The sequence below is a fragment of the Lissotriton vulgaris genome, chromosome 11, assembly GCF_964263255.1.
Source record: "Lissotriton vulgaris chromosome 11, aLisVul1.2, whole genome shotgun sequence".
Classification (NCBI taxonomy): Eukaryota; Metazoa; Chordata; class Amphibia; order Caudata; family Salamandridae; genus Lissotriton; species Lissotriton vulgaris.
The window spans coordinates 658782986-658807934 of NC_141699.1; the positions used below are offsets into that span (position 1 = coordinate 658782986).

The following is a 24949-nucleotide window of genomic DNA, read 5'->3' on the forward strand; positions in this document are numbered from 1 at the left end:
AATTGATTGGAGTTCATATCAGCTGTTTGGATGGCACTCTTGAATATCGAATACAAGAATATTGTGACTTACTAATATCATGAAACATGCAAAAGGTGAGGAGAATGCTTCTAGCAATTTGTCTAACCATTGGCAACGGCTCGGAGTAGCACCCTACTTGTTCTCTTACCCACCATGCCACCTCAATTTGGACCCACCCATATGCAAGTCAGTCTTGACTCTGATTCAATAGAAACAGGAATATAAGCAACCCAAGCCGGTTTCCTCCTGATTGGGGTTCTTTAGTTGGGCGTACTTTGGTTCCAGTTGCACAGTGAGCACAGGACCTACATCTGGGAATAACCTTGACCACTTAGAGTGCATCATTATGAAACACACAAAATATGATGAGAGGATGCTTGCAATAAGTCTAACCTCTGGCCCAGAGTATTGTCAAGACTGATTTTTATATGGTTGGGTCCAAACTGAGGTGGCTTGTTGCGCATCAGAACGACGGGCTGGAATGCTACATTAAATGACTGATTATGCATGGTACGAGTGACCGGTTATAGCTACAACTGCAACATCAAGGATCTCAACAACTCAGTTAGCATAGATGAAGACCCAGACTGATAAAAAATATCTGAATTCATTGATTTTGCCAGGGAAAACATTCGAACAAACTATTGGCTTGACATGAACACCATCCACATTTTATTACATGCAAAAAGGAATTGATTTGAGCATAACATTGGAATATGGACTGCCATTCCACCACTCTCAAAGATGGCAGTACAACATTTTGTGGCTACGTGGATATTTTTCAAGCAATGTGGTGATGCACTAGCAAATGTAGCAAACAAAGTGTGACACATCAAAATCCTGTGCTCCAAGCTGCACAATGTGGCAATACGGCATCATGTGCCCACGCCTACAGAAAACAACTGGGCAGATGATTGGTCAAGCAATAAAGTTGAAAATTCACAGGTAGAACAAGCTCAAAAATAGTAGGACGGATTTTCAATGTTCTACTTGGATTATTACTTCTATATTTACCAATTAAATACACATGTATTGAGATGCCACATGAAATGCATTGTTTGAATTTTTATTAGCACTATCAAAATACATTTTTCTTCGATATCTATCTATCTGGTTATTGAAATAAATACCTATACATAACCCTAATACTAAACGAATCCTATTTTTTCACATAGAAATTATTACTATGCCTTGCCATTCCATATCCTACACCATACCATTCCAGAAAATACTGATTACTCACACTTATGAAACTCACCCTATTATGCAGTAGTGTGTACTAAATCTACTTCTCTAACTATGCCCTTTCATTGCTACACTAACGCTATACCAATCCAAATTAAAGAAAGGACTACCTTGTACCTAAGAGGACTATAGAAAATTATTTATAACATTAACTTTTGATATCAAGGAATAAGACATTTTTCTCCTAGCAGTTATATCAGAGTGCTCTGGTAAATTGGCTGCATGTGCTGATCTGTTCTGTGACTTCACGAGGAACGCTTACTGTGAGACCTGAGAAGGGGAAGAGGTGGATGGTGGGGGTCAAACAGTAGTAGTATTGCTGTCCCTCAAGGCGGTATTGGTGGATAAAGTTGGCATCCACTTACATTCATGCCTAGTCATTATTTGAATCATAGCCTTAAGCAGAGCCACCAACCCTCTGCAAATTGTCTTGCAAATGCTTGCATATCTTTCTCCTGTATAAAGGTGGAGAGCAGGAAGTTCTCTGCAGAGTTCGAAAGTTGTACATTTAAGTCAGGAATTTCATAGTTACAAAGGCACATGCCATAACAGGTACAACTGTAAGGAACTGAATAAGAAATAACATGTTAAGAATAAGATAGATAAATCAGGAGCCATTGCATGAAACAAGATTGGGTTTCTGGTAGGGGACATTAATAGAGAAAGATAGGAAATAGGTGACTTTCTATCTGTTTTCTGAAAGCAAAAAGGGTGGGTCCAGTTCTGATGATGAGAGGTGAAGAGTTCCATGTAGCCATAGCAGCAGCACAGGTGGAGGATTGCCTTTAAGAAAGTGAAGTTCTGAATCTTTTGGACTGCAGTGGTAGGGAGGCTGGCGTCTGAGTCTTCTAACTCCACCGTAGCTGGAGAGCAGCATGGAGGAGCGAGGATGATTGTTGTGTTGAATAGTAGTAGATGTAAGGCAACACCATTTATATTTGATTCTTGCATTCATAGGAAGCCAATGGAGCTCTTTGAGTCTGTGGGTGACGTGATAAACATATCTTGAGTTAATGATCAGTCTGACTGCTGATCGTAGCATTGCACTAGGCAATCAGAGAGCATGTTTTATGGCACTACTGTACACATCTACATGTGTGTGTCCATGTGAGTTTCACCTGGCTCCACAGGTTCTTGGTTCTCAGTGTTTTGTAGTGGATCATCTGTTAGCTGTTGGTTTTTCCTTTTACACACAGTTGTTATGATGATGTATGTGCTCCTAAGTAGGAAAATCCCGGCGATAATTGCAAAGTAGCAGCCATAAACCAGAAACTGCAGATTAAAAAGACATGATTATTTCTATGCACAAAAATAATTTATTTTATATCATGTAGAGTTGGTTTTGTAATGCCCCTATTTGCAGAAAAACTCTTGCTTCACAATATGCTCTGCATAAAGCCTCACAGATTGCATCACTTATAACATTTAAATGACATCATTAAGGACAATACTGATAACATCTGAAATTACATCATTGATGACAACATTGGGCATGGTGGGGGCACAGGTTCTAGTTAGGTCAGTAAAATATAACTGTTGAATTTCGGTCTTGTTCATTTTAAACTGTTAGGATTTATTTGACATTTGCACTTAACTATAACCTCACTTTAACCTTTTGCTTTTTAGTGAATATATATAAATATATACATAATATATATGAAAAGTGTGGATCCTTGTCCACTATCAATGGTCGCAGAAGCAGTAGGCTGATTAGGGATAGGTGTGTGCAGTGCTGGGTGTTCAATATGAGGGGATCTCTTAAAAACCATACACAACAGAAGTGCAACCATCTGATATTTTGTTATAGCTACTATCGCCAAGCTGAATAAACACACACAGAAAGATCTGATGTGACAAACTCATTTGTTGCATGGCACATTTTGCACCTAGTTTGAAGCCATGTTACAAACTCACTTCAGAGAATCAAATCTACCCACACACTAGTGGCTCCAACAGATGTATATGGGTTATATCAGGATGTCACACAAGTTCCTTATGCAATATCATCTGCCAGGTTCCCCAGACAATCCACATTCACCCCCTGTTGTCTTCCTAAACTGAAACACATCAGAGGTCTAAGAGCACTGGGAAGCATTTTCAGGGGTGTATTGTACAGGATCTGTTTGTGCAAAACAAAGGTATGACTGTCCCATTGAATCCTACAGCATTATTAGATGTTGAACACTCCTAGCAAGATTCTAATGCCAAAAGGTGATGGACCTGCCAATCACACATTATCTCTCAGTATACCTACAGCAAAGTCCTTTCTGTCCTGTCCATGAACTTGCCTTACCTTTTACTAAGAAAAATCTGCAGTTATTTCACTCCCTTTTCGACATATTAGCACTCCCAGCTAAAGTTACCAGTAGAATGATGTGTACATTGCTCTCTAAAGTGTGGCATTTAATCATGTGACACTGGCATGGAACTCACCAGTGCATTCACTATTTACCAAGGTACTCAGACAAAATGAATACTTAGAGAGTACTAAACACTCTCAAAGGTCGCCTTGGGAGAACAGCAATACACCTCAGATATTTTTATCATGACTTAACAAACAGACACGTTTTGTCAAGAATGTAATACTAAAAGGAGGGCCTTAACTCCCATAGACATAAGGGTGTGGCCTAGGATTTACAAATACATTTTTCCAGGGGAAAAGGCAACATTCTGCATAGGCTAGTATAGGGAACAGCAGTCAGAGATCAACATTAAGTGGGAGTGCTTAAGTGAGCAGGGAAGAGGGAATTGTTACAAAGTCTATCTATCAATAGCAAACTCTATTGCCTGTAAAAATCCATGTGAACAAGGGAGCAATGTCCACCAATTTAGTATGCAATTGTCTGGAAAGTCCTGTAAGAGGGGGACACATTCCACAAAGCTATATATTATTAGGTTGAGCCTAGACAACGCTTGTGCTGTCTCTACGAGACATGTTGTATTCTGTATTGTGGGCTTACAGCCCTCCCCTGCTTTCATTTATCAGTGCAAGTGTCCTTTAAAAATCCTTGCTTCTACTTGGTTATTGTTTATATTTGTCCCTCCTTTTTCGTTGCTGGTTACCTCCCATGGAGCAGGCCCCCATTTCTTGTAGGCTTCCACTTGTCCAATTTTAGTTACTGGCTCTAGGACAGTTTTTATATCGAAACAGTGTTTCTCCTGAGTGGTGGTGTTTTGACTAGCTATAAGCTTTTCTGTAAACAGGACTGTAAATTGTGGTAGTTTCTCTGAATTCAAAGTGAGACGATTTTCCCTCCCAGTTTCTGTGCACCAGCCATTGATTTTTTTCCGGACATCCTAAGTGCCATAAATATTTTGTTTTATTTGCAAGCTGCCCATTAAAATGCATCTTCAATTTGAGCCTTGGTGCTTCTTTCTGAAAGCTAATGAATCTCAGCCCTTCTGTCTTGCTCCATCCCCTGATGCCTACATTCAGCTCGAGGTAACCTGTAACACCCCTCAACCAGACCCTCTCTCCTTGGAATATCACACTCTCCTAATCCCCTACAACCTCTAGATAATATAATATCTAAATCATACCGAGCAATTTTCCATCTTCCGAAAATGCTCTCCCCGGCCCAAATACGATTGGAATTTGCGCTCCAAAAACAGTCCCTTGAACGTATGGGAGCATTTGTGAAATGTTATCACAAAATTAAAGGCGATGACAAGGGAACCCTGAACGACCAACTTTGGGAAGAGCTTTCCTGTCCAGGAAAAACACCAGCAAGCATTTATCTTGAGGAATCTATTAAACACCTAGGTTTAAGAGAGCTGTGGGACGTTCAGTTAAACCATTTAACATTCAAAAAAACGGTGAGAAAGGTAACTTGTTTACTATCTGCAATCGAGGATAAGAAAACATTATCAAGACGATCACATGGCTGGATGGTCCTACATACATACAACAAATTAAAACCCCAGTTCTACCTGAAAATGGGATTAAAAATTAACATCAAGGAAAAATTCCTAAGACTCCGACTGGGGGTTGGTCCCTTTAAACAATTTCTACCGCCTTGGGAAAAAAAGGATGAAGCTCAACAGTGCTGTTTATGTGGCAGCGGTGTTAAGGATGCAATTCATGTTATATGCATGTGCATTAGGTTAAAAGACATAAGGGTCACCCTGTTAAAACCAGCATTCAATAAATAAGGAGCCAGAACATGTAGACAAGCGCTAATGTTGTGCTTTAACCTGGATCTGATTCAGCTAAACTGTCGGCTAATGAAATTCCTCGATATAACCGCAAAAAGAATAAAATATGGGAAAGAGCAGCAAAAAGACTAATCTTCATTTGAACTGAATGGATCGTAACAAGAATAACCATACTCAAAATAATATTAGTAATAAGCAAAGCTAATGTATAGAATGTGTTAATAATTTGTACTATTTTAATATGATGTTAAACTTTTTATTATAGATTAATTTTATCACAAGAAATTTTCTATCCTTTGTATGCAACGGTTTTAATTAATCAAGCATAATAAACTAAACTAAACTAAACTAAACTAAACCTACACTCCTCTAAGCTATTGGAAGCGAGCGCACTTCCACACCCACCCCTCTCACTGGAGGCCAACTGCCAACTTCTGGGGAGGGGGAGAGAGGAGGAGTGGTGAGGAGCAGACCTCAGGGATTCTTTTCTTCCTCGTGTTCTTTCAATTCAAGTTTTACTGGATTGTTCCACACTACTGCTGCACACACAGGTTTCTAATCATTACGGTACACATGAATATTCTAAGGTTCCAATAAGTTTAAAATACCATCCGTTAAAGATTAATGTGATAACCAGCTTGATGTGTTTTTATGAGATTGTGGGAGCTGTCTAGACCCAATAAATTCTATTACAGCAAATCATAAACTAATAAGAATTCATACAGTTTAAATCGGATTAGAAATCTTCTTGAAACATTCAGTTCCAGCACCCTGTGTTTTTGGTGAACCCAGGTTAATAATCCGAGAGTGAATTGGGCGATGCGGAACTGAATGGATGTAGGACATGGGAAAATGTGGATTCAAATCCAGTAAAGTTAAATATTAGTGTTTTTTTAGCACACAAACCTATATTCATGTTACCCTTAATGATTCTCCCGGGCTATGATAGATCATTTTGGGTCCAGTTTCTTACAATTTAGATGCAAGTCTCTAAATGTATGAGCATATGGCTAGTGAATGTTTGTGTTTTCCTTTGCGTTTCAATGTCCTATCTGTTCATCCAGTTAGCATCACCGTAATCTTACCCAGCCTGATCTTACCCAGCCATCAAATAACCTTACATAAACTTCCTTGTATCACCTGAAGAACTCATAGAATAATGATAGCTGTAAAGACGGAAATTATAGAAAATATTTAGCCATTAATAGTTGCTACAGTTTTGAGGCTATCCTGCCAGATTAAGCACCTTTGCAGGGTTGGGGAAATGTTTAACCTCAAACATGAGAAGAGGCCTAGTTGTGTCAAGCACCAAAAAATACAGTTCTGGTAAGTGCAGTGTCTATGTTTCAAATCAGAAATGTTCATACTGTTTGAAAATATCAAACAATCTAGGGAAATTTTTCTTGACATTTAGGTCGCGGCCTTTCTGTTCCTGTATTAACTAATCATACCTGCTCACATTTTAAATATCTAATTTACACCCCTTTTCCCCACTTTACTGACATACCCATCCTACATTTTAAAACCCTGGGTAATATGTTACCCCTTGACACATGTTTTCTATGTTAGTACCTCAATCCTGTTGCTGGCACCATCCATGTCTGTATGCGAATCATTGCTCCCCTCATACCAAACCTAAATATCTTGCTTCAGTAACTACCTTCACCTATCTGTTTTTTGTCACACCAGTCGCCCTCTGTACTTCGTTGCAAACCTCACAGCCCTTGATTGCTTAGCAATCCCTGCCTTTGTTTTTGAGTGTAGCCATCCAACTTTAATACCTGATTTGGACAACGTGATTGTGTGACAAACTACATTACTTTACCAACCCTAAGACTTAGTTCAACTGATCTTGTACCAAACTTGTACTGATGGGATTCCATTGAATGCCTTATTTGCCACGCGACTGCAGAATAGCAACAATGTATTGATCTTGTTGCCCGCAGTAAATGCAACCCTCTGACAAACATTGTTTAATATCAAAGAAGTCTGACTTTACCACCCCATCCATTTTCTTAAACAGCCTGGTGGTAGGTTGCCCACCTGTGGCTGAAAACCGCTGTTGACTATCTTAGACTTCAGTTACTATTGAATAAGTTGGCTAGCTGCAAAAGGCCAAAAGACTCCCCATCTCGAAAATAATCAGCCCTTCAGACTGAATTGTGAATTCTTACCGAAGTCGAGTGCTCTACTGAAATTGTTTAGTAACAAGAACTGTGGAGTTCTCAATGTAATTAAACATAAAATCCTCAGAAGTTTGGCGTCTTCCTCGCCAGTGCTCATCAACCTCAAATAAAACTCATCCAAAAATTGGAGGTGCAGGAGCCATCAAATTTACATGGAGGGCCAAGAGTGACCATGCACAAGATGAGCTGTAAACATATTTGGGATTCAAATCATATAAAAAAGTAAAAATAAGATCTCTTTTGAATGAGAAAAAGTGTTTAACATGCAGAAGCATTCTACCTCGGTACTTCCAGATTCTATCACTGCAGTGAGAAGTATTAAGTGATAGCTTGTAAACACACACTTCTTCTCAAACCCCCCACCCGCCCCCCACCAGTGGCAGCGCTATTAGTGAACTAAAGGGCAAGTTGCCATCTGTTCCCTATGTGTGGCCTAGATTCTTATTGGATCAACACTCTAGTTTTAGTACAACATGTATTCTGAACATATTTGGAGGTGCATCCATATTTGATTAGGAAGGAAAAGGAGGATTAGTGAAATATAGTATAGGTATCATACTGTTAGGTCAAGTGGGAAACTAAGATTGATCACTTTTTAGGTTGAGCCTGACAACGCGCATATGCTTCTCTGCAAGACACAGTGCAGTCAGTACATGCGCTTCTAGCAAGCCCATCGATTGTCCTTGGTTGTTCAGGGGCCGTTCTAAATTCCTTACTTTGAATAGTAAATCATGCCCATTTATCTCTCCTTCTGGTCTGTCTTTCCCTACAAAAGAGACTGGCCCTGTTATAGGGCTCATTTAGCTTCTGTCCATTTCAGTTAGTTTTGCTCACTATTTTTTCTGATTGCCTGCCTCGTGTTCTGGAAATGTTGCAGACGTGAGCAGCTGACCAATGTGTCTGCTTTCCCCTCCCACCCACTGTTTCCTCATGTGTTCTCCTCCTCACACCTTAGCTTTCCCATATGATCTACAGAGGTCCTGGTCACTGAAGATCCAGCTGAGCAGAGACAAAGTTAGAATGTTAGAAATGTGTATTTAGTTGACTTTACTCGCTACCTGTCTTTCTCTCAATCTTTAGCTTTTAGCATTAAATATATTTCACTCGTACAGAGCTCCGATGTTCCATTTGTGTAAGCGGGGCTGTAAATCTTTGTCTTTATCAGGTCATAAATGGGACAGCTGTGTCTTTGTTCCCAGTGGTACCCCATTCTTAGTCCCCTAGGTTGTGCTGCAGCTGCGTTTCTGTTCCCAGTAGTATTTCCTCAGTCTTAGTCCTCTAGTCAGTGCTGCCAGCTGCTTCTCTGGCCCCCATGGTAATTCCTCATTCTAAGTCCTCTAGAAAGCGCTGCAGCTGTTTCTCTGTTCCCACTCGTAATTACTCATTCTTAGTCCTCTAGATAGTGCTGCTTGCTGATTCTCTGGTCCCGTCAGTAACTCCCCCATTCTAAGTCCTCTAGTCAGTGCTGCATCTCAATCTTAGTGGTAATTCCCGATTCTTAGTCCTCTAGGTAGTGCTACACCTGCGCCTCTGTTCACAATAGTAATTCCTCATACTTAGTTCTCTAGCCAGTGTTGTTACCTCTTCTCTGGTACCAATATAATTCCTCATTCTTGGTTTTCTAGACAGTGCTGTAGCTGCCTCTCTGGTCCCAAAGGTAATTCCACATTCTTAGTTCTCTAGGCAGTGCTACAAGCTGCTTTTCTGGTCCGTCGGTAATTCGCAGTTCTAATTACTCTAGACAGTGCTGCTAGCTGACTTCTGGTCCTGCCAGTAATTCCTTCATTATAAGTCCTCTAGACAGTGCTGCAGCTGTGTCTCTGTTCCCAGTGGTAATTCCAAATTCTCAGTGCCTTAGCCAGTCCTACACCTGCTTCTCTGGTCCCAGTTGAAATTCCTCATTTTAAGTCTGTCAGACAGTGCTGCAGCTGCTTCTCTGGTCCAAGAGGTAATTCTTCATCTTTAGTCCTCTAGGCAGTGCTGCAAGCTGCTTCTCTGGTCTCTTCAGTAGTTCCTCATGTAAAGTCTCTAGGCGGTGCTGTTAGCTGATCCTCTGGTTCCGCCAGTAGTTCCTCATTCTAAGTCTTCTAGGCAGTGCTGCAGCTGTGTCTCTGATCACAGTGGTAATTACTGGTTCTAAGTCCTCTATGCAGTTCAGTTTCAGTTTCAAAAGCTTTATTCGATTTCACAAAACAATCATAAAAGCGTACAAAATATGTGCGATTTACGTTCCTCAGTATACACTCCTCTATGCAATGTTGCAGCTGCATCTCTGTTCCCAGTGGTAATTCCTCATTTTTAGTCCTGTAGCCAGAGCTGCTAGCTGCATCCCTGGTCCCAGTGGTAATTCCTCATTCATAATCCTCTAGGCAGTGATGCAGCTGCTACTCTAGTCTCTGTGATAATTCCTCATTCTTTCTCCTCTAGGCAGTGATACAGCTGTGCCTCTGTTCCGGTGGTAATTTCTCATTCATATTCCTCTAGCCAGTGTTGCTAGCTCCTTCCCTGGTCCCAGTGGTAATTTCTCATTCTAAGTCCTTAAGACAGAGCTGCAGCTGCTTCTCCGGTCCCTGTGGTAATTCCTCATTCTAAGTCTGCTAAACAGTGCTGCTAGCTCCTTCTCTGGTCCCATCTTTAATTTCTCATTCTAAGTCTTCTACACAGTCCTGCAGCTACTTCTTTGGTCCTGTCAGTAATTTCTCCATTCTAAGTCCTCTGGACAGTGCTGCAGATGTTTCTCTGGTCACATTGGTAATTCCTCATTTTAAGTCCTCTAGAAAGTGCTGCAACTGCTTCTTTGTTCCCTGTGGAAATTCCTCATTTGTAGTCCTTTAGGCAGTGGTGCTGTCTGATTCTCTGGTCCTGTCAGTAATTCCTCATTCTAAGTCTTCTAGAACATACTGCTAGCTGATTCTCTGCTCCCATCGTTAATTCCTCATTCTAAGTGCTCTAGGTAGTGCTGTTAGCTTCTTCTCTGGTCCAATTGGAAAGTCCTCATTCTAAGTCCTCTACAAAGTGCTGCTACCTGCTTCTATGGTCTCATCAGTCATTTATTATTCTAAGTCCTCTAGACCGTGCTGCAGTGTGATTCTCTGGTCCCAGTGGTAATTCCTCACTCTAAGTCCACTAGACAGTGCTGCAGCTACTTCTCTGGTCAAAGTGGCAATTCCTCATTCTAAGTTCACTAGGTAGTGCTGCAGCTGCACCTCTATACTTAGTGGTAATTCCTCATTCTCAGTCCTCTAGCCAGTGCTGCTCACTGCTTCTCTGCTTCCATCGTTGATTCCTCATTCTAAGTCCTCCAGACAGTGCTGCTAGCTGTTTCGCTGGTCTCATCGGTAACTCCTCATTCTAAGTCCTCTAGTCAGTGCTGCAGCTGCTTCTCTGGTCCCAGTGGTAAATCCTTATTTAAAGTCTTCAAGAAAGTGCTGCAGCTGCTTCTCTTGTCCCTTTGATAATTCTTCATTCTCAGTCCTCTTGGCAGTGCTTCTTAGCTGCTTCTCTGGTCCCGTCAGTATTCCTCATTTTAAGTCCTCTAGTCTGTTCTTCTAACCTCTTCTCTGGTCCTATCAGTAATTCATCATTGAAACTCATCTAGGCAGTGCTGCTGTTGTGTGTCTGTTCCCAGGGGTAATTCCTTATTCTAAGTCCTCTAGACAGTGCTGCTAGCTGCTTCTCTGTTCCCTGGAGTATTTTCTTATTCTAAGTCCTTTAGACAGTGCTGCTAGCTGCTTCTCTGGTGTCATCCATAATTCCTCATTTTAAGTCCCCTACAGAGTGCTGAAGCTGCTTCTTTGGTCCTGTCACTAATTCCTCCATTATAAGTCCCCTAAACAGTGCTGCAGATGTGTCCCTATTCCCAGTGCTAATTCCCCGGTCTTAGTTCTCTAGGCAGCGCTGCAGCCACGTCTCTATTCCGAGTGGTAATTCCGGATTCTTAGTCCTATATACAGTGCTGGTATCTGCTTCTCTGGTCCCAGTGGTAATTCCTCATTCTTAGTCCTCTAGACAGTGCTACAGCTGTTTCTCTGGTTTCATCTGTAATTCCTCATTCTAAGTCATCTACACAGTGCTGAGGCTGCTTCTCTGATCCCAGTGGTAATTCCTCTGTTTAATTCCTCTCGGCAGTGCTGCTAACTGCAACTCTGGTCCCGTCAATAATTCCTCAAACTAAATCCTCTAGGCTGTGCTGCACCTGTGTCTCTGGTCAAAGTGGTAATTTCTCATTCTAAGTGCTCTGGACAGTGCTGCTACCTGCGTCTCTGTCCCCAGTGGTAATTCCTCATTCTTTCTGCTCTAGACAGGTCTGCTAAATGCTTCTCTGGTCCCAGCGGTAATTCCCCATTCTTAGTCTTCTAGGCAGTGCTGCAGCTGTGCCTCTGTTCCCAGTGGTAATTCCTGAGTCTTAGTCCTCTAGCAAGTGCTGCGAGCTGCTTCTCTGGTCCCAGTAGTAATTCCTCATTTTTAGTCCACTAGACAGTGTTGCCTCTGCTTCTCTGGTCCTAGTGGTAATTCCTCATTCTTACTCCTCTTGGCAGTCCTGTTAGCTGCTTCTCTGCTCACAGTGGTAAGTCCTCTATTCAGTTCTGCCAGATGCTTCTCTGGTCCCAGTAGTAATTCCTCATTCTTTGTCCACTAGACAGTGATGCAGCTGCTTCTCTGCTTCCATTGGTAATTCCTCATTCTTAGTTCTCTAGGCAGTGCTGCTAGCTGCTTCTCTGGTCCCGTCAGTCATTCCTCATTCTATGCCCTCTCGGCAGGGATGTATGACGGTACCACGCGTACTTTTACAACGCGTACCGTTACCACGCTACTTTTACCACGCAAGTCGTTACAACGACTTGCGTGGAGGGGCGCTGGATAGTAAATTATTTAATTTACTATTCCAACTCCAGTCCCCGTGGACTCTAGGGAAAGGAGTTGGATAGTAAATTAAAGTATTTACTATCCTGGAGCGCCCCCCAGCGCATTTCGTTGTAACGACCTGCGTGCTAAAAGTAGCGTGGTAACGGTACCGCGTTGTAAAATATGCGTGGTAACCGTTGTATACCTCTCGGCAGGAATGCTAATTGCTTCGCTGGTCCCGTCAGTAATTCCTCATTCTAAGTCTTATAGAGAGTGATGCTAACTGCATCTCTGGTCTCATCAGTAATTCCTCATTCTAAGTCCTCTACAGAGTGCTGCAGCTGCTTCTTTTGTCCATTCTAAATCCTCTGGACAGTGTTGCAGCTGTGTCTCTGGTCACATTGGTAATTCCACGTTTTAAGTTATCTAGAAAGTGCTGCAACTGCTTCCCTGTTTCCAGGGGTAATTCCTCATTTGTAGTCCTTTGGGCAGTGGGGCTCACTGATTCTCTGGTCCTTTCAGTAATTCCTCATTCTAAGTCTTTTAGACCATATTGCTAGCTGCTTCTCTGCTCCCATCCTTAATTCCTCATTCAAAATCCTCTAGGCAGTGCTTTTAGCTGCTTCTCTGGTCCAATCAGAAAGTCCTCATTCTAAGTCCTCTACACATTGCCGCTACCTGCTTCTCTGGTCTCATCAGTAATTCCTTATTCTAAGTCCTCTAGACCGTGCTGCAGCATGATTCTCTGGTCCCAGTGGTAATTCCTCACTCTAAGTCCACTAGGCAGTGCTGCATGTGCTTCTCTGGTCACAGTGGCAATTCCTCATTCTAAGTCCACAAGGTAGTGCTGCAGCTGCGCCTCTATTCTCAGTGGTAATTGCTCATTCTTAGTCCTCTAGCCAGTGCTGCTATTTGCTTCTCTGGTCCCAGTGGGAATTCCTAGGCTACGTCCTCTAGACAGTGCTGCTAGCTGTTTCTCTGTCCCCAGTAGTAATTCCTTATTTAAAGTCTTCAAGACAGTGCTGCAGCTGTTTCTCTGGTCCCCGTGATAATTCTTCATTCTCAGTCCTCTAGGCTTCCCCGCTGCTTATCTGGTCCCTGTGAACTGTATAGACATTATTCACATTTATTTAAAGCAACGATGACAAAGCAAATAGACACACTGTAAATTAATCACAATGAGCAAATACTGCAATTTATAAGTTATAATAACAGTGCCCGAAAGGAAAAGAAGAGAGGTAGCGTGATGCTGTGAAGAAGAAAGGAATAGATAAAGAATGATAATAGTTGTGGCAAATAAATATATCAAATTCTTGAATTTTTTACACAATGAATCGGCTTCAGGTCCCTGAGCCAAAGAAAGGATTCATGAAATATCTCATTATTTCTCAAAAATGTCTATATTGACACTGGTATATAATATCCAAGAAATGCGGGCGGTGTCAACTGAGGAAGAGGGGAGGTAGCCGTCGACGTTTCGACCCCATTCCACAACAGTAGGCGTACTTGATGCCTTACATCGGGGTCTTCATCAGGACAAGGGTGTATACAGGAGTGCACTACAATTTCATGGTACGTAGAGGTATTTTCATACGATAATCAATTGAGGAAATCCACTTGAGGAAATTTCATACGATAATCAATTGAGGAACTCCACTTTTCAAATTCATCAAAATCTGAGGGTAGATCGCAAAGGCGTCTAATGAGTAGGAACGGTAACGTATTATGAAAAGCCAAGACCTAATCGAGGCGGGTAGCCGCGTCGTATTTAAATCAATTCGCTCGCATCCGAAGGTTTCTAGTACCGGCGTCTCGTATTCCTAAATTGCTCTTCGTGACTGGAGGAGTGAACTGTTCCCGCCGGAGCTGGATTTTCTCGGCAGGAGAAAAGACAGCGTCTCTCTCAGCGCATCAAAGAGGAGGAGGAAGGGCAGCGTCCGTGGGCTTCTCGCATCTGCTGGGCTCTGCAAGGGACAGCTGTTCTGCTCCTGCATTCACCACACCATCATAGTTGCCGCGCTTGCTTAAGACAATGCTGGTATTATTTATACCTGAAAGGTGCCTTGTTTGACATAAGTTTTTGGACATAAGACGTCAATAACAATGTCACTAAGAACCGGTCGTTCTTACAGTGCTCATTAGAGTTCTATTACTAATAAAAAACAAAGCAAGCAGGGATTTCCCAGGTTGCTGGATGTTTATCTGTTGAAGATCTCAGAGTGTAATCTAGGAATCTAAGATAGTGGCTTCTGCTGTGTCATGTACTTTAATGAGCTGCAGAGGCGAGTTTCTGAAATATGGCTGAAATATGACTCTGATCGTTTATGCCATTATAGGGGTATGAATGGATTATAGCCGTATAGGGGCATAAGGTCACATATTGATCGGGGTCCTAGATTAGAACACGACACCCACTCCACAAATTTATGTCCATCAAATTACTAAAAACTAAAGCAATAAGATGTGTGTGTAACATTACCCACCCCAAAATACATATTTGCATTTGAAATGGCGTATTTGAAATACATGATAGTACGGTACGTCTTAAGCATAGAAATCATTCAAAATTATTGCATATATAATCAGTTGAACGACTTTGCGAAAAATTACACATGAAATGTCTCTTAGTACGGAAAAGAAGGTCAAGACTATTTCATCACATAGAAATGCATTTGTTGTAAAATGAGCTAGAGGCTGAGGTAAAGTTCTCTACTCTAGATCTACTAAAATTAGAAGTTCTGTTCTTTATGAATAGTTCTACGTTAAGCTAAGTATTTGTGCCAGAAAAAAGGTAAATATTTTGAAAAATGTTCAATTAAAAAAAAAAACTTTTCATGGTGAACGGGGGAATAGAGTTCCAACGTTTTTCAGTAGTTTTGTTGATCAAAACTGAAGGCCGAATTCAAAGTTCATGGGAACGCTGTGTGTCGGAATGCTTTTCAAAAATGATTGTTTCTGTTCAGGGGAGAACATCATATCAGACAAGCTCTCAAAAAATTGGTCTACAAAATCAGGTGACAGTTCGACCAAGTTCGATAATGCAGTAACTTGGCAGGTGTGAGAATGATTGCTATCATCAATGTCTGGATCAGCAATGCTCACAGAAGGTCATACCTGGGTGATGTTGCTTTTGTTTCTCGCTCCACTGTCACCACCTAGTCGTAGCACAGGAGTCTCAACGAATGCCGTCATCAGGATTGATAGCCGCTGGGGACAACACAATGCATGAGCCGTTACAGGACTTAGCAAGGTATCGATATCCATTGGTACTGCTGATGGAAGTGCAAGACAGGTGTCTAACACGCATTCTTCTCCGCATAGCATACATCGAAGCACAGGTAAGATGCAGGTCTGCCATATAGGTCTGAATGAAAGAAACCAGGTCATGTTCAGATCTCTCAGCCTAGCCAATCCAAGGACTCTAGTTATTCTGTCCCGGTAGCGTATTGCTAGGATCGTTTCTTCCATCCTTGCCGGAGTCATGTCTGTGTTTTGGCTTGCCATATCGGAGCAGGAGGATCAAAAATAAAATGCCTGCTACAGGTCCCAAAATTAGGGGTATGCCGCCAAAGACTGAATGGACAAAATTAGGAATAATTCCCAGGATTGATTTGAATGGTGTTAACAGTCCCGAAAAAATGGTCTTAAATACGTTTGAGATACCTACGGCATCCGACATATTTAGGATTTGGCTAAGCATTTCTGTGAAATGCACGGGGCAATTTGTTGATAAAAGGTCATGTATCTCCGATGCTGTCCTTGCAACTTGGAGATCATACGTCTCTTTTGATGACGTAATGGGCACTGTTGTCTGTAAAAGCACAGACTTCATTCTGCTTAAAGTATCAATTCGTATAGAAGAGACATTCAAACGAGGCCATATCGGAGTCTCGGAGTCTCCAGGGCCGTTTGGAAACAATGCTTGCATACAGCAAGTGACCATGGATGTTACGCTTGCAAGATAGGCTTTCCCTGGAACTAGGCCGCAACAGCTGTGATCCGTTATTAGAATTTAACTCCTGTTTGCGAGTTGTCTAAAGAAGGGCTCTATCTGCGTTGCAGGTGTGACATGTTGGTGGCATGAAAGGTTGTTTGAAGTTCCTTCACAGGCTCCGTGTAAATTAATTCCCTGGCACAAAAGTATACCGCTTAGTGAATGTTTGCAGTTTTCACCACTAAGAAATACATTTTTGTTGCTGTCACTGTTGCATGTGTGTGTATATGGTAATTTCCATGCTGACTTAATGTACCCATTACCCAATCGTTCATACTGGCCAGTCTGTATATACTCAAGGCAATTTTTAAATCGGAAAGTTGTCATCGGAATTGTGATAATCCTGTGTATTATCCATTCAATGACAGGTCTTTCTGACATTGTCAATTTATTTATTTATTATTTATTTATTAATGGTATTTATAGAGCGCGTACAATTACCCGTGGGCGTCTCGGCGCTAAAATGCAATGATGTCTCTCCCTGATCCGATTGTCCAGTGGCATGAATTACTGATTAAATAACCAGGTCTTCAGTTTTTTTCTAAACTGAAGAAGTGAGGGGCTTGTTTTTATGTGGTTTGGTAGGGCATTCCAAAGTTTAGGGGCCGCAATTGAGAAGCGGCGGTCACCCCAAGAAACTGTTCTGCTGCGATGAACCACTAGTTGATTGAGTGAGGTAGATCGAAGTGTTCTGGGCGGGTTATAGAGAATCAGTTGCTCTTTGAGGAAGCGGGGTCCTTGGTCCTGTAGTGTTTTGTAGACTATGCACAATGATTTAAATTTTACCCTGTTGTGGATGGGTAACCAGTGGTAGTTTTTAAGAGTGTCCGAGATAGGTGCAAATTTAGGTTTTTTTGGACAGTACGCGTGCTGCCGCGTTCTGCACGGTCTGCAACTTTTTGGAAACTCTGTTTTGTGCATTGAGCAAAAGACTGTTACAGTAATCCAATGATGTCAAAACCAGGGAGGTGACTAACGTTTTGGCTGCTGAGTCTGGTAGATAAGGTAGGATTTTTCTTACCATTCTGAGCTTAAAATGGGCGTTGGCTGCCACCTTATTTGCGTGGGCCATGAGATTAAGCTGGTCATCGAATGTTACTCCTAGGTCAATGGTAATCTCTCAAGTTTTTCGATGCTCAGGATTGTATAGTCTGCTCCTTTCTGTGCCAAGCTGATTTGTTTATCAGTAAGGTTAAAGATGGAAAACAATGACGTTGTGTTGATTAAACGCCATGGCACATAGCCTGAACGAAGATTTTGCAGCGTCCAGCCTAGCTGTACAATAGAACGTAACTGCGACTGGCCATGCTGTAACATTAGCAAGTCTTTGTCTATTATATCGATGGCAGATGATACAATACTGTCCAGTGAATATATTCTGGAGGACAAAGTCATTAACCCATTGTCTACAACAGAAAGTGATTTTTCCAAATTAATACTATCAATTTCTCGTATTTTCTCTGCTGTTTCAATTTGCATAATTTTCCATGCCTCGTTGTAAGCTGCATATACACTTGCCGCTATGAAACGTTTTTGACGCTGTTTGCGTGGTCCCATAATGAAATCGCGCAAATCAGCATCATCTTTAAGTAAAGATAAGTGTTGCTTAATTTTTGCCAGTGTGGATGATTCTAGCCATTCAAGGCGCAGCTTCCCTACACTGTATGTTGTTACTATCCCTGGATGTTGTCTCTGGGAGTATCTTGGGTCTGGTCTGGTCATTTTTAACCCCTGTGTTTTGTTCAGGAATCTATCTTGACAGTTATTCGTGTCAGTAGGCCAGATTAACCACTTTTTCCAATCAGGATCAATCAATCAATCAATCACAGCATTTATATAGTGCACTACTCACCCGGTGGGTCTCAAGGCGCTGGGGGAGGGGGGATTCGCTACTGCTCGAAGAGCCAGGTCTTGAGCTGCTTCCTGAAGGCAAGGTGGTCCTGGGTCAGGCGGAGGTGGGTCGGGAGGGAGTTCCACGTCTTGGCGGCCAGGTAGGAGAAGGACCTTCCTCCTGTGGTGGCTCTTCGGATCCGGGGGACGGCGGCAAGGGCGTGGTCGGTCGATCGAAGTTGGCGTGAGGGAGCTTAGATGTTGAGGCGGCTGTTGAGGTATCCTGGGCCTTGGTTGTGTAGGGCCTTGTGTGTTGACCGGGAGCCAGTGCAGATCTCTCAGGTGTCCGGAGATGTGGATACGACGGGGGATGTCCAGGATGAGTCGTGCTGAGGTGTTCTGGATCCGCTGGAGTCTCTTCTGGAGTTTGGCGGTGGTTCCTGCGTAGAGAGAGTTGCCGTAGTCCAGACGGCCGGTGACGAGGGCCTGGGTGACCGTCTTCCTAGTCTCGTTGGGGATCCACCGGAAGATCTTGCGTAGCATGCGCAGGATGTTGAAGCATGACGAGGAGACAGCGTTGACTTGTCTGGTCATGGAGAGGGAGGAGTCTAGGATGAAGCCCAGGTTGCGTGCGTGGTCTGTTGGTTTGGGTGCGCTGCCCAGGGCGGGGGACCACCAGGAGTCGTCCCAGGCGGAGGGTGAAGATCCCAGGATGAGGACTTCCGTCTTGTCAGTTTCAGGCGGCTGCTCATCATCCACTTGGCTACGTCTGTCATCCCTTCGTGTAGGTTGGCTCTGGCGGTGGCGGGGTCGTTGGTGAGGGAGAGGATCAGCTGGGTGTCGTTGGCGTAGGAGATGATGTTGAGGTTATGTTGGCGTGCGATGGCTGCGAGGGGGCTCATGTAGACGTTGAAGAGGGTTGGGCTGAGCGAGGAGCCTTGAGAAATGCCGCAGATGACTTCGGTGGCTTCTGATCTGAACGGGGGAGGCGGACTCTCTGTGTCCTTCCGGCGAGGAACGAGGTGATCCATTCCAGTGCCTTCTCCTGGATTCCAACGTTGCTGAGGCGCTGCACTAGGGTTCGGTGGAAGACTGTGTCGAAGGCCGCGGAGAGGTCTAGGAGGATGAGGGCCGCTGTTGCTCCGTTGTCGAGCAGGGCTCGGATGTCATCGGTGGCTGCGATCAGGACGGTCTCGGTGCTGTGGTTGGCCCGGAAGCCAGACTGCGAGAGGTCGAGGGATCCGTTTGTCTCAAGGAAGGCGGCCAGCTGCTTGTTGACGGTCTTCTCAATGACTTTTGCAGGAAACGGGAGCAGCGAGATGGGGCGGTAGTTATTGAGGTCGGTGGGGTCGGCTGATGGCTTCTTTACTAGGGTGCTGAGTTCGGCGTGCTTCCAGCTCTCCGGGAAGGTGGCGGTGTCAAAGGAGGTGTGGATGATGTCCCGCAGGTGGGGTGCAATGACAGTGGCGGCCTTGTTGAAGACGTGGTGAGGGCAGGGGTCGGTCGGAGATCCAGAGTGGATGGAGTTCATCGTGCGGACGGTGTCTTCGGTGCTGATCGGGGACGGGGTCCAGGCGCGGAGGATGGTGGTGGGGGGCGGTGGTTCAGTCGTGGTGTGCGTTGGATGAGGGCTGAAGCTGTTGTGTATGACCGCGATCTTGTTGTGGAAGTAGGAGGCGAGGGAGTTGCAGAGGTCTTGCGAAGGGGTGATGTCGTTGTTTCCGGCGTTGGGGTTGGAGAGCTCTTTAATGATGTTGAAGAGTTCCTTGCTGTTGTGGGCGTGGTTGTCCAGTCGTTCCTTGAAGGCAGTTTTCTTGGTGGCGTGGATCAGTTGGTGGTGTTTTCGGGTGGCGAGCTTGAGGGCAGTCATGTTTTTCGATGTTGGGTCTCTGCGCCAGGCTTCCTCGAGGGCTCGGCAGTTCTTGGAGCTCTTCAGTTCGTCGGTGAACCTTGGGGCTTTCTTGCTGCCGGGTCTGCTAGGTGGGGTCTTCAGGGGGGCGAGGTCGTCTGCGCAGTTGCTGATCCACTTCTCGAGGTTGGTGGCCGCCTGGCTAGGGTTCGTTGCGCTGGTGGGAGGGTTCATGTTCAGGGAGGTCGCGAGCTGGTCGGCTGTGATCTTGTTCCAGCTTCTGCGTGCAGCCTGTTGCCGGTGGTGGTGGGTCGTGGTCCTTCTGAAGCTGAAGTGGACGCAGCTGTGGTCCGTCCAGTGAAGTCCGGTGGCGTGGCTGAAGGCGACGTCCTTGCTAGATGAGAAGACGGGGTTGAGTGTGTGTCCGGCGTAGTGGGTGGGGGTGTTGACCAGCTGCTTGAGACCGAGGTTGGCGAGGTTGTCCAGTAGGGTGGTGGTGTTGCGGTCGTTGTTGTTCTCCAGGTGGAAGTTGAGGTCCCCGAGGAGGATGTAGTCAGCGGAGGGGAGGGCGTGCGGGCTGATGAAGTCGGCGATGTCTTCGCTGAATTGGGTGCGTGGTCCCCGGGGTCTGTAGATGAGGGTGCCTCTGAGGGTGGTTTTGGGTTTGATGAGGATCTGGAAGTGCAGGTGTTCGGCGGGTGCGAGGGTGTCGTCGGTGTTGGTCGTGACGCGGATGGAGTTCCTGTGGATGATGGCGATGCCTCCTCCTGTCTGGTTGACGCGGTCCCTCCGGATGATCTTGTAGCCGTCCGGGATGGCGATGGCGATGTCGGGTGCTGAGGAGGCGTTCATCCAGGTTTCCGTGAGGAAGGCAACGTCTGGGGTTGTGGTGTCGAGCAGGTTCCAGAGCTCGACGGTGTGTCTGTGGACGGAGCGGGTGTTGAGCAGGATGCACTTGAGGTGGTTGCTGCTGGAGTTCGGCTTGGTCGGTGCTGGATTGGTGTAGGTCCGAATGCAGGTGAACTTGCAGGAGTTGCAGCAGAAGGGTCCGTGGGTGCGTCTCGGGGTGGCTCGATAGCAGCCCGGGATTCTGCCGGCATTGAGTGCGTAGAGTTCGGTAGCGTCGTAGGTCCGGCGGGTGGGCTGGTGTCTGCGGGCGCCAGGGGTCCTGGCTCTGAGCGCGGTACAGGCGCGGACGGGCGCAGACGGGCTTACCTTTGGCGCACCTTCAGCGCTCAATCGGTGCTCCCGCTGCGTGCGTCCGCTGCGCGGTCGCTCTGGGGGCGTCATAAGAAGGGAGCGGTGAGGGAGGGTCCGCTGGGAGGCGGGAGCTTGGGAGCCAATCCGCAGGCGGGGGGGCAGGGCCACAGGCAGGCAGTGGCAGGAAACCAGTACGGGCTTGGCGGGCGGCCCTGCGGCGGCTGGGGCGCTGGAATCGGCGTCGGCGATCAGGCACAGGCAGCAGGTGAGGCTCAGGAGGCAGGAGAGGCGAGGAGCGTGGGGGCGACCAGGCCGAAGGCGCAGTGGTGTTCAGATGTGTTCTGTTTAGATGTAAAATGTTTGATACGTCTATTTCAATATCTGTGGTTGCATTATCAGGTATTGGCTTTGGAATAGACGGTTTGTTAAGGTCTTTAATCTTAGCTAGGCCAAGACAGGTTGTTTGGTGAATTGTGTCATTTAAAAACATCATTTGTTCTGGGATCATGCAGGCTCGAAATAATGCTTCTAGACCTTGTACCTGCCACTCTTTTGTACCCCAGATGGTTTTTTGTTTCAATGTTGTTTTTCCAAAAATCAAAACCAAATGTCATAATTTTTTCATAAAATGCTTCTGAATATATCAATTTAGTATTTGTCAGCATTGTTTTCAACCCTGTTTTATCCAATAGTATATAATAAAACGTTTCTGCATCACTGGTGTTAAACCCTGAGAAGTATTGGAATCTCTCATAGAATGTTTTTGAACTACTTTTAGGTGGAGTAGCACAATGTTCCCATTGGTTATACTTTAAAACATTTCTAGGTTCTGCAGATTTATGCAAGTAGTGGTCACCGTAATGTGAGAAACAGTACATCTGTTCATAATTAGATGAACCTTGTAAATAATTATGTTCTGTAAATTTTGCTGACATCACTAAATCTGACATATTATTTATACTTTCAAAATCCCAATCGTCAGAAAATGTACTTGGTTTTACAAAGTCACTTAATGAAACCTTGAACTGGTGAGGATATTTCAAGATCTCGACTGGGCCATATATTTCATAGTCAGTCTTGTCCCATACTACCCCACCGGGTATTGGAATGGCTGTGACATTCACTGATGAAAGTTCTCTTTTCTCGACGTGAGATGATTTGTGTGGTTTCAGGACTAAGTTGATGTTTTGACTTGCTGTGTCCATTGAACTGTATTTCCCCTCAATGAATTTTCCCAAACAAAGTACCATGATTAGCCAAAGAAGGAGGAAAAATACACCTAGCCCAAACCAGAACTCTAACCATGGAGAAACAAGATAAATTTCCTTGAGTTGATGTAAGAGTTCTGTTGTTGTTTCTTTAAGAGTCTTTGTTTCTGGCGTCACTTCTGGGTCGTCTTGATCTTCAGAAAAGTTATCGAAGTTGATGAAGTAGCCAGAGGCAGTTCTGTCAATTGTTGGAATCGTTTTCTCAATTTGTCTTTCATTAGCACATTCTGATGCCACATCATTGTAGACTGGTGTTTCTTGACGAACTGTTTCAATCTGTGTTTCAAGAGGCACGAGTTCCATGGCATTATTGCATAGTCCATCTTTGTGCACTGCAGGTTTATCAAATGTGATTAGTCTTTCAGTTTGAACCTCTTGGATTGTTGCAAATTTGGGTATTCTGTTATTTCTTGGGAGTCTACTTGGCCTACTGTTGATTATAGGCCACATGTTTGTGGTTTTACCAATGCGATTGATACAACTCTGTTCTCCTTTTTACCAGCAAGGGGCGGTAGTACTACTGATCTTGTTCCGTTGATTGCTAAGACAGGTACTGCTTTTCTGTAAGAAGGCCCAAATTCCTTCTTCACCGCTATTTTGTCTCTGACTAGATCCCCAATCTTTGGAATCCAGACAGGTCTTGCTGGGGCTGGTGGTGCCTCTTCAGTGGTAGTTGGCTGTTGCTTTATTTTTATGTTGCTTAAGGATTTTCTTGTTTCATTCAAGTCCTGCAAAACAGCCAAACGATCTTTGATGTCAAAGTCTTTATTCTTATCTTTTACCACTGATACCTGACTATCGAGGTCCTGAATATGCATTCTAGTTCCGAACAATAGTTCGTACGGGCTGAAACCTTTTAGAGAATTTCTTGGCAAATTATTTAGACTAAGTTGGACACTTATTAAATGTTTGACCCACCCATCACCCGAACCTAATAACTTCGCCGTTATAGATTGCTTTATGTCTCGGTTTTTTCTTTCCACTACACTGTTCCCTTCGGGGTGAAATGGACAAGAGAACCGCAACCCAACACCCATACTGGCCATGGCCTCCTTATAGGCTCGAGAGCTGAAAGCAGGACCCTGGTCAGAATGGAACATGGCTATTGCGTATGTGCCAATAAAGACTCGCAAATCTTTTATAACAGTTTTGGCGTCAGCCGAGCGCTGGGGCCACATTTTTTAAGTGAATATAGTCTAAAAAACAAATTAATAGGACGCTGGATTGGTTATAGACAGCATTACGCTACCTACATACCAGGCCATGGCATTACTGCGCTTGACTCATTGCTGCGATCTCTGTTGCAGTCTGGACAGTTCTTCACATATTTATAGTGGTGCAGACTCATTCCTGGCCACCAGTACTCTGATTGTAATTCAGTCAGAGATTCCTTCATCTGTTTGTGCCTTGGACCTTCACCCATGTGTGCGTCTGCTATTAATAACTTTCTCCGATTCGTGTTTACAATTACCCTATCCCCCACTCCAGGGATTCGAGCAAAAGGAACGGAGTTTGCATCGATTACGTATGCATAATTGAGTGGATAGTTCACGGGTAATGCTGCGCAGTTTCCTATTAAGGATGTTTTTACCGCCAGCATGGTTTCCCCATCTATGTATTTTTCTGAACACTTTTTTGTGGCTACGGAAGCCGGTTTAGTTGCTTCCGCTGTGGCTGTATTAGCCAATGAATTCCCTGCAACGTGAACGCCATCACGTTGAAGACTCTGTGCGTGTATCACGTGAGTCTTTTGTAGTTCTTTCTGTAAAAGAACTACTTGTTTCCAAAGCATTTTATGCTTGATTGTGTCACCGGTGTCATCTTTGTAATCATTTTGAACCCAGTTCTGCAAGTCATTATTGTAAGAGTTTACGCAAAAATGCGAATCGCACACGATTAGTGTCGGGAATTCTCGTTCGGCATTTTCAAGCGCCATCTTTAAAGCTCTAATTTCAGCTCGCTGAGCCGAACATTTTCTCAGTGATTCAGTTTTTGTTATTTTCGGTCTGAATTTACCGCAGAGCCAGCAACCTTTAACAATCGCGTAGGCCGCATCGTAGCATTTGTTTTCTACATTGTAGTGCTGTACAAATCTGTCTGTATATATTATACAAGAGTACTGTTGTAGAGGAAGAATTTCGATTGGCGGAGGATATTCTTTTTCATATGTTAAATCATTCAGTTTTTTCATGTTCGGACCATAGTAGTATTTCAATTTTTCAGTTTCAAGAGTGTTTCCCCACTGTATCCATTTCGGATCTAGTGACACTGTAGGCAGGTTTACTGGGCTGAATAGTGCCTCGAAGGCTGATTCTGCTGTAAGGACCGTTATACTTTTACCTTGGGCAAAAGCTCT

At 44.1% G+C, this 24949-nt stretch overlaps 1 protein-coding gene across 3 annotated transcripts in view; it reads right to left on the minus strand.

The window, feature by feature from the left end:
* Nucleotides 1–670: 670 nt before the first annotated feature.
* The window catches only part of LOC147683298 (thiamine transporter 2-like), a 422353-nt gene continuing 398074 nt past the window's right edge, over nt 671–24949 (minus strand). For all 3 annotated transcript variants that reach the window (XM_086943745.1, XM_086943746.1, XM_086943744.1), the window contains one exon: nt 671–2538. In XM_086943745.1, coding sequence (XP_086799871.1) covers nt 2356–2538 — 183 coding nt within the window. In that variant the 3' untranslated portion in view covers nt 671–2355. The remainder of the gene's footprint in view (nt 2539–24949) is intronic.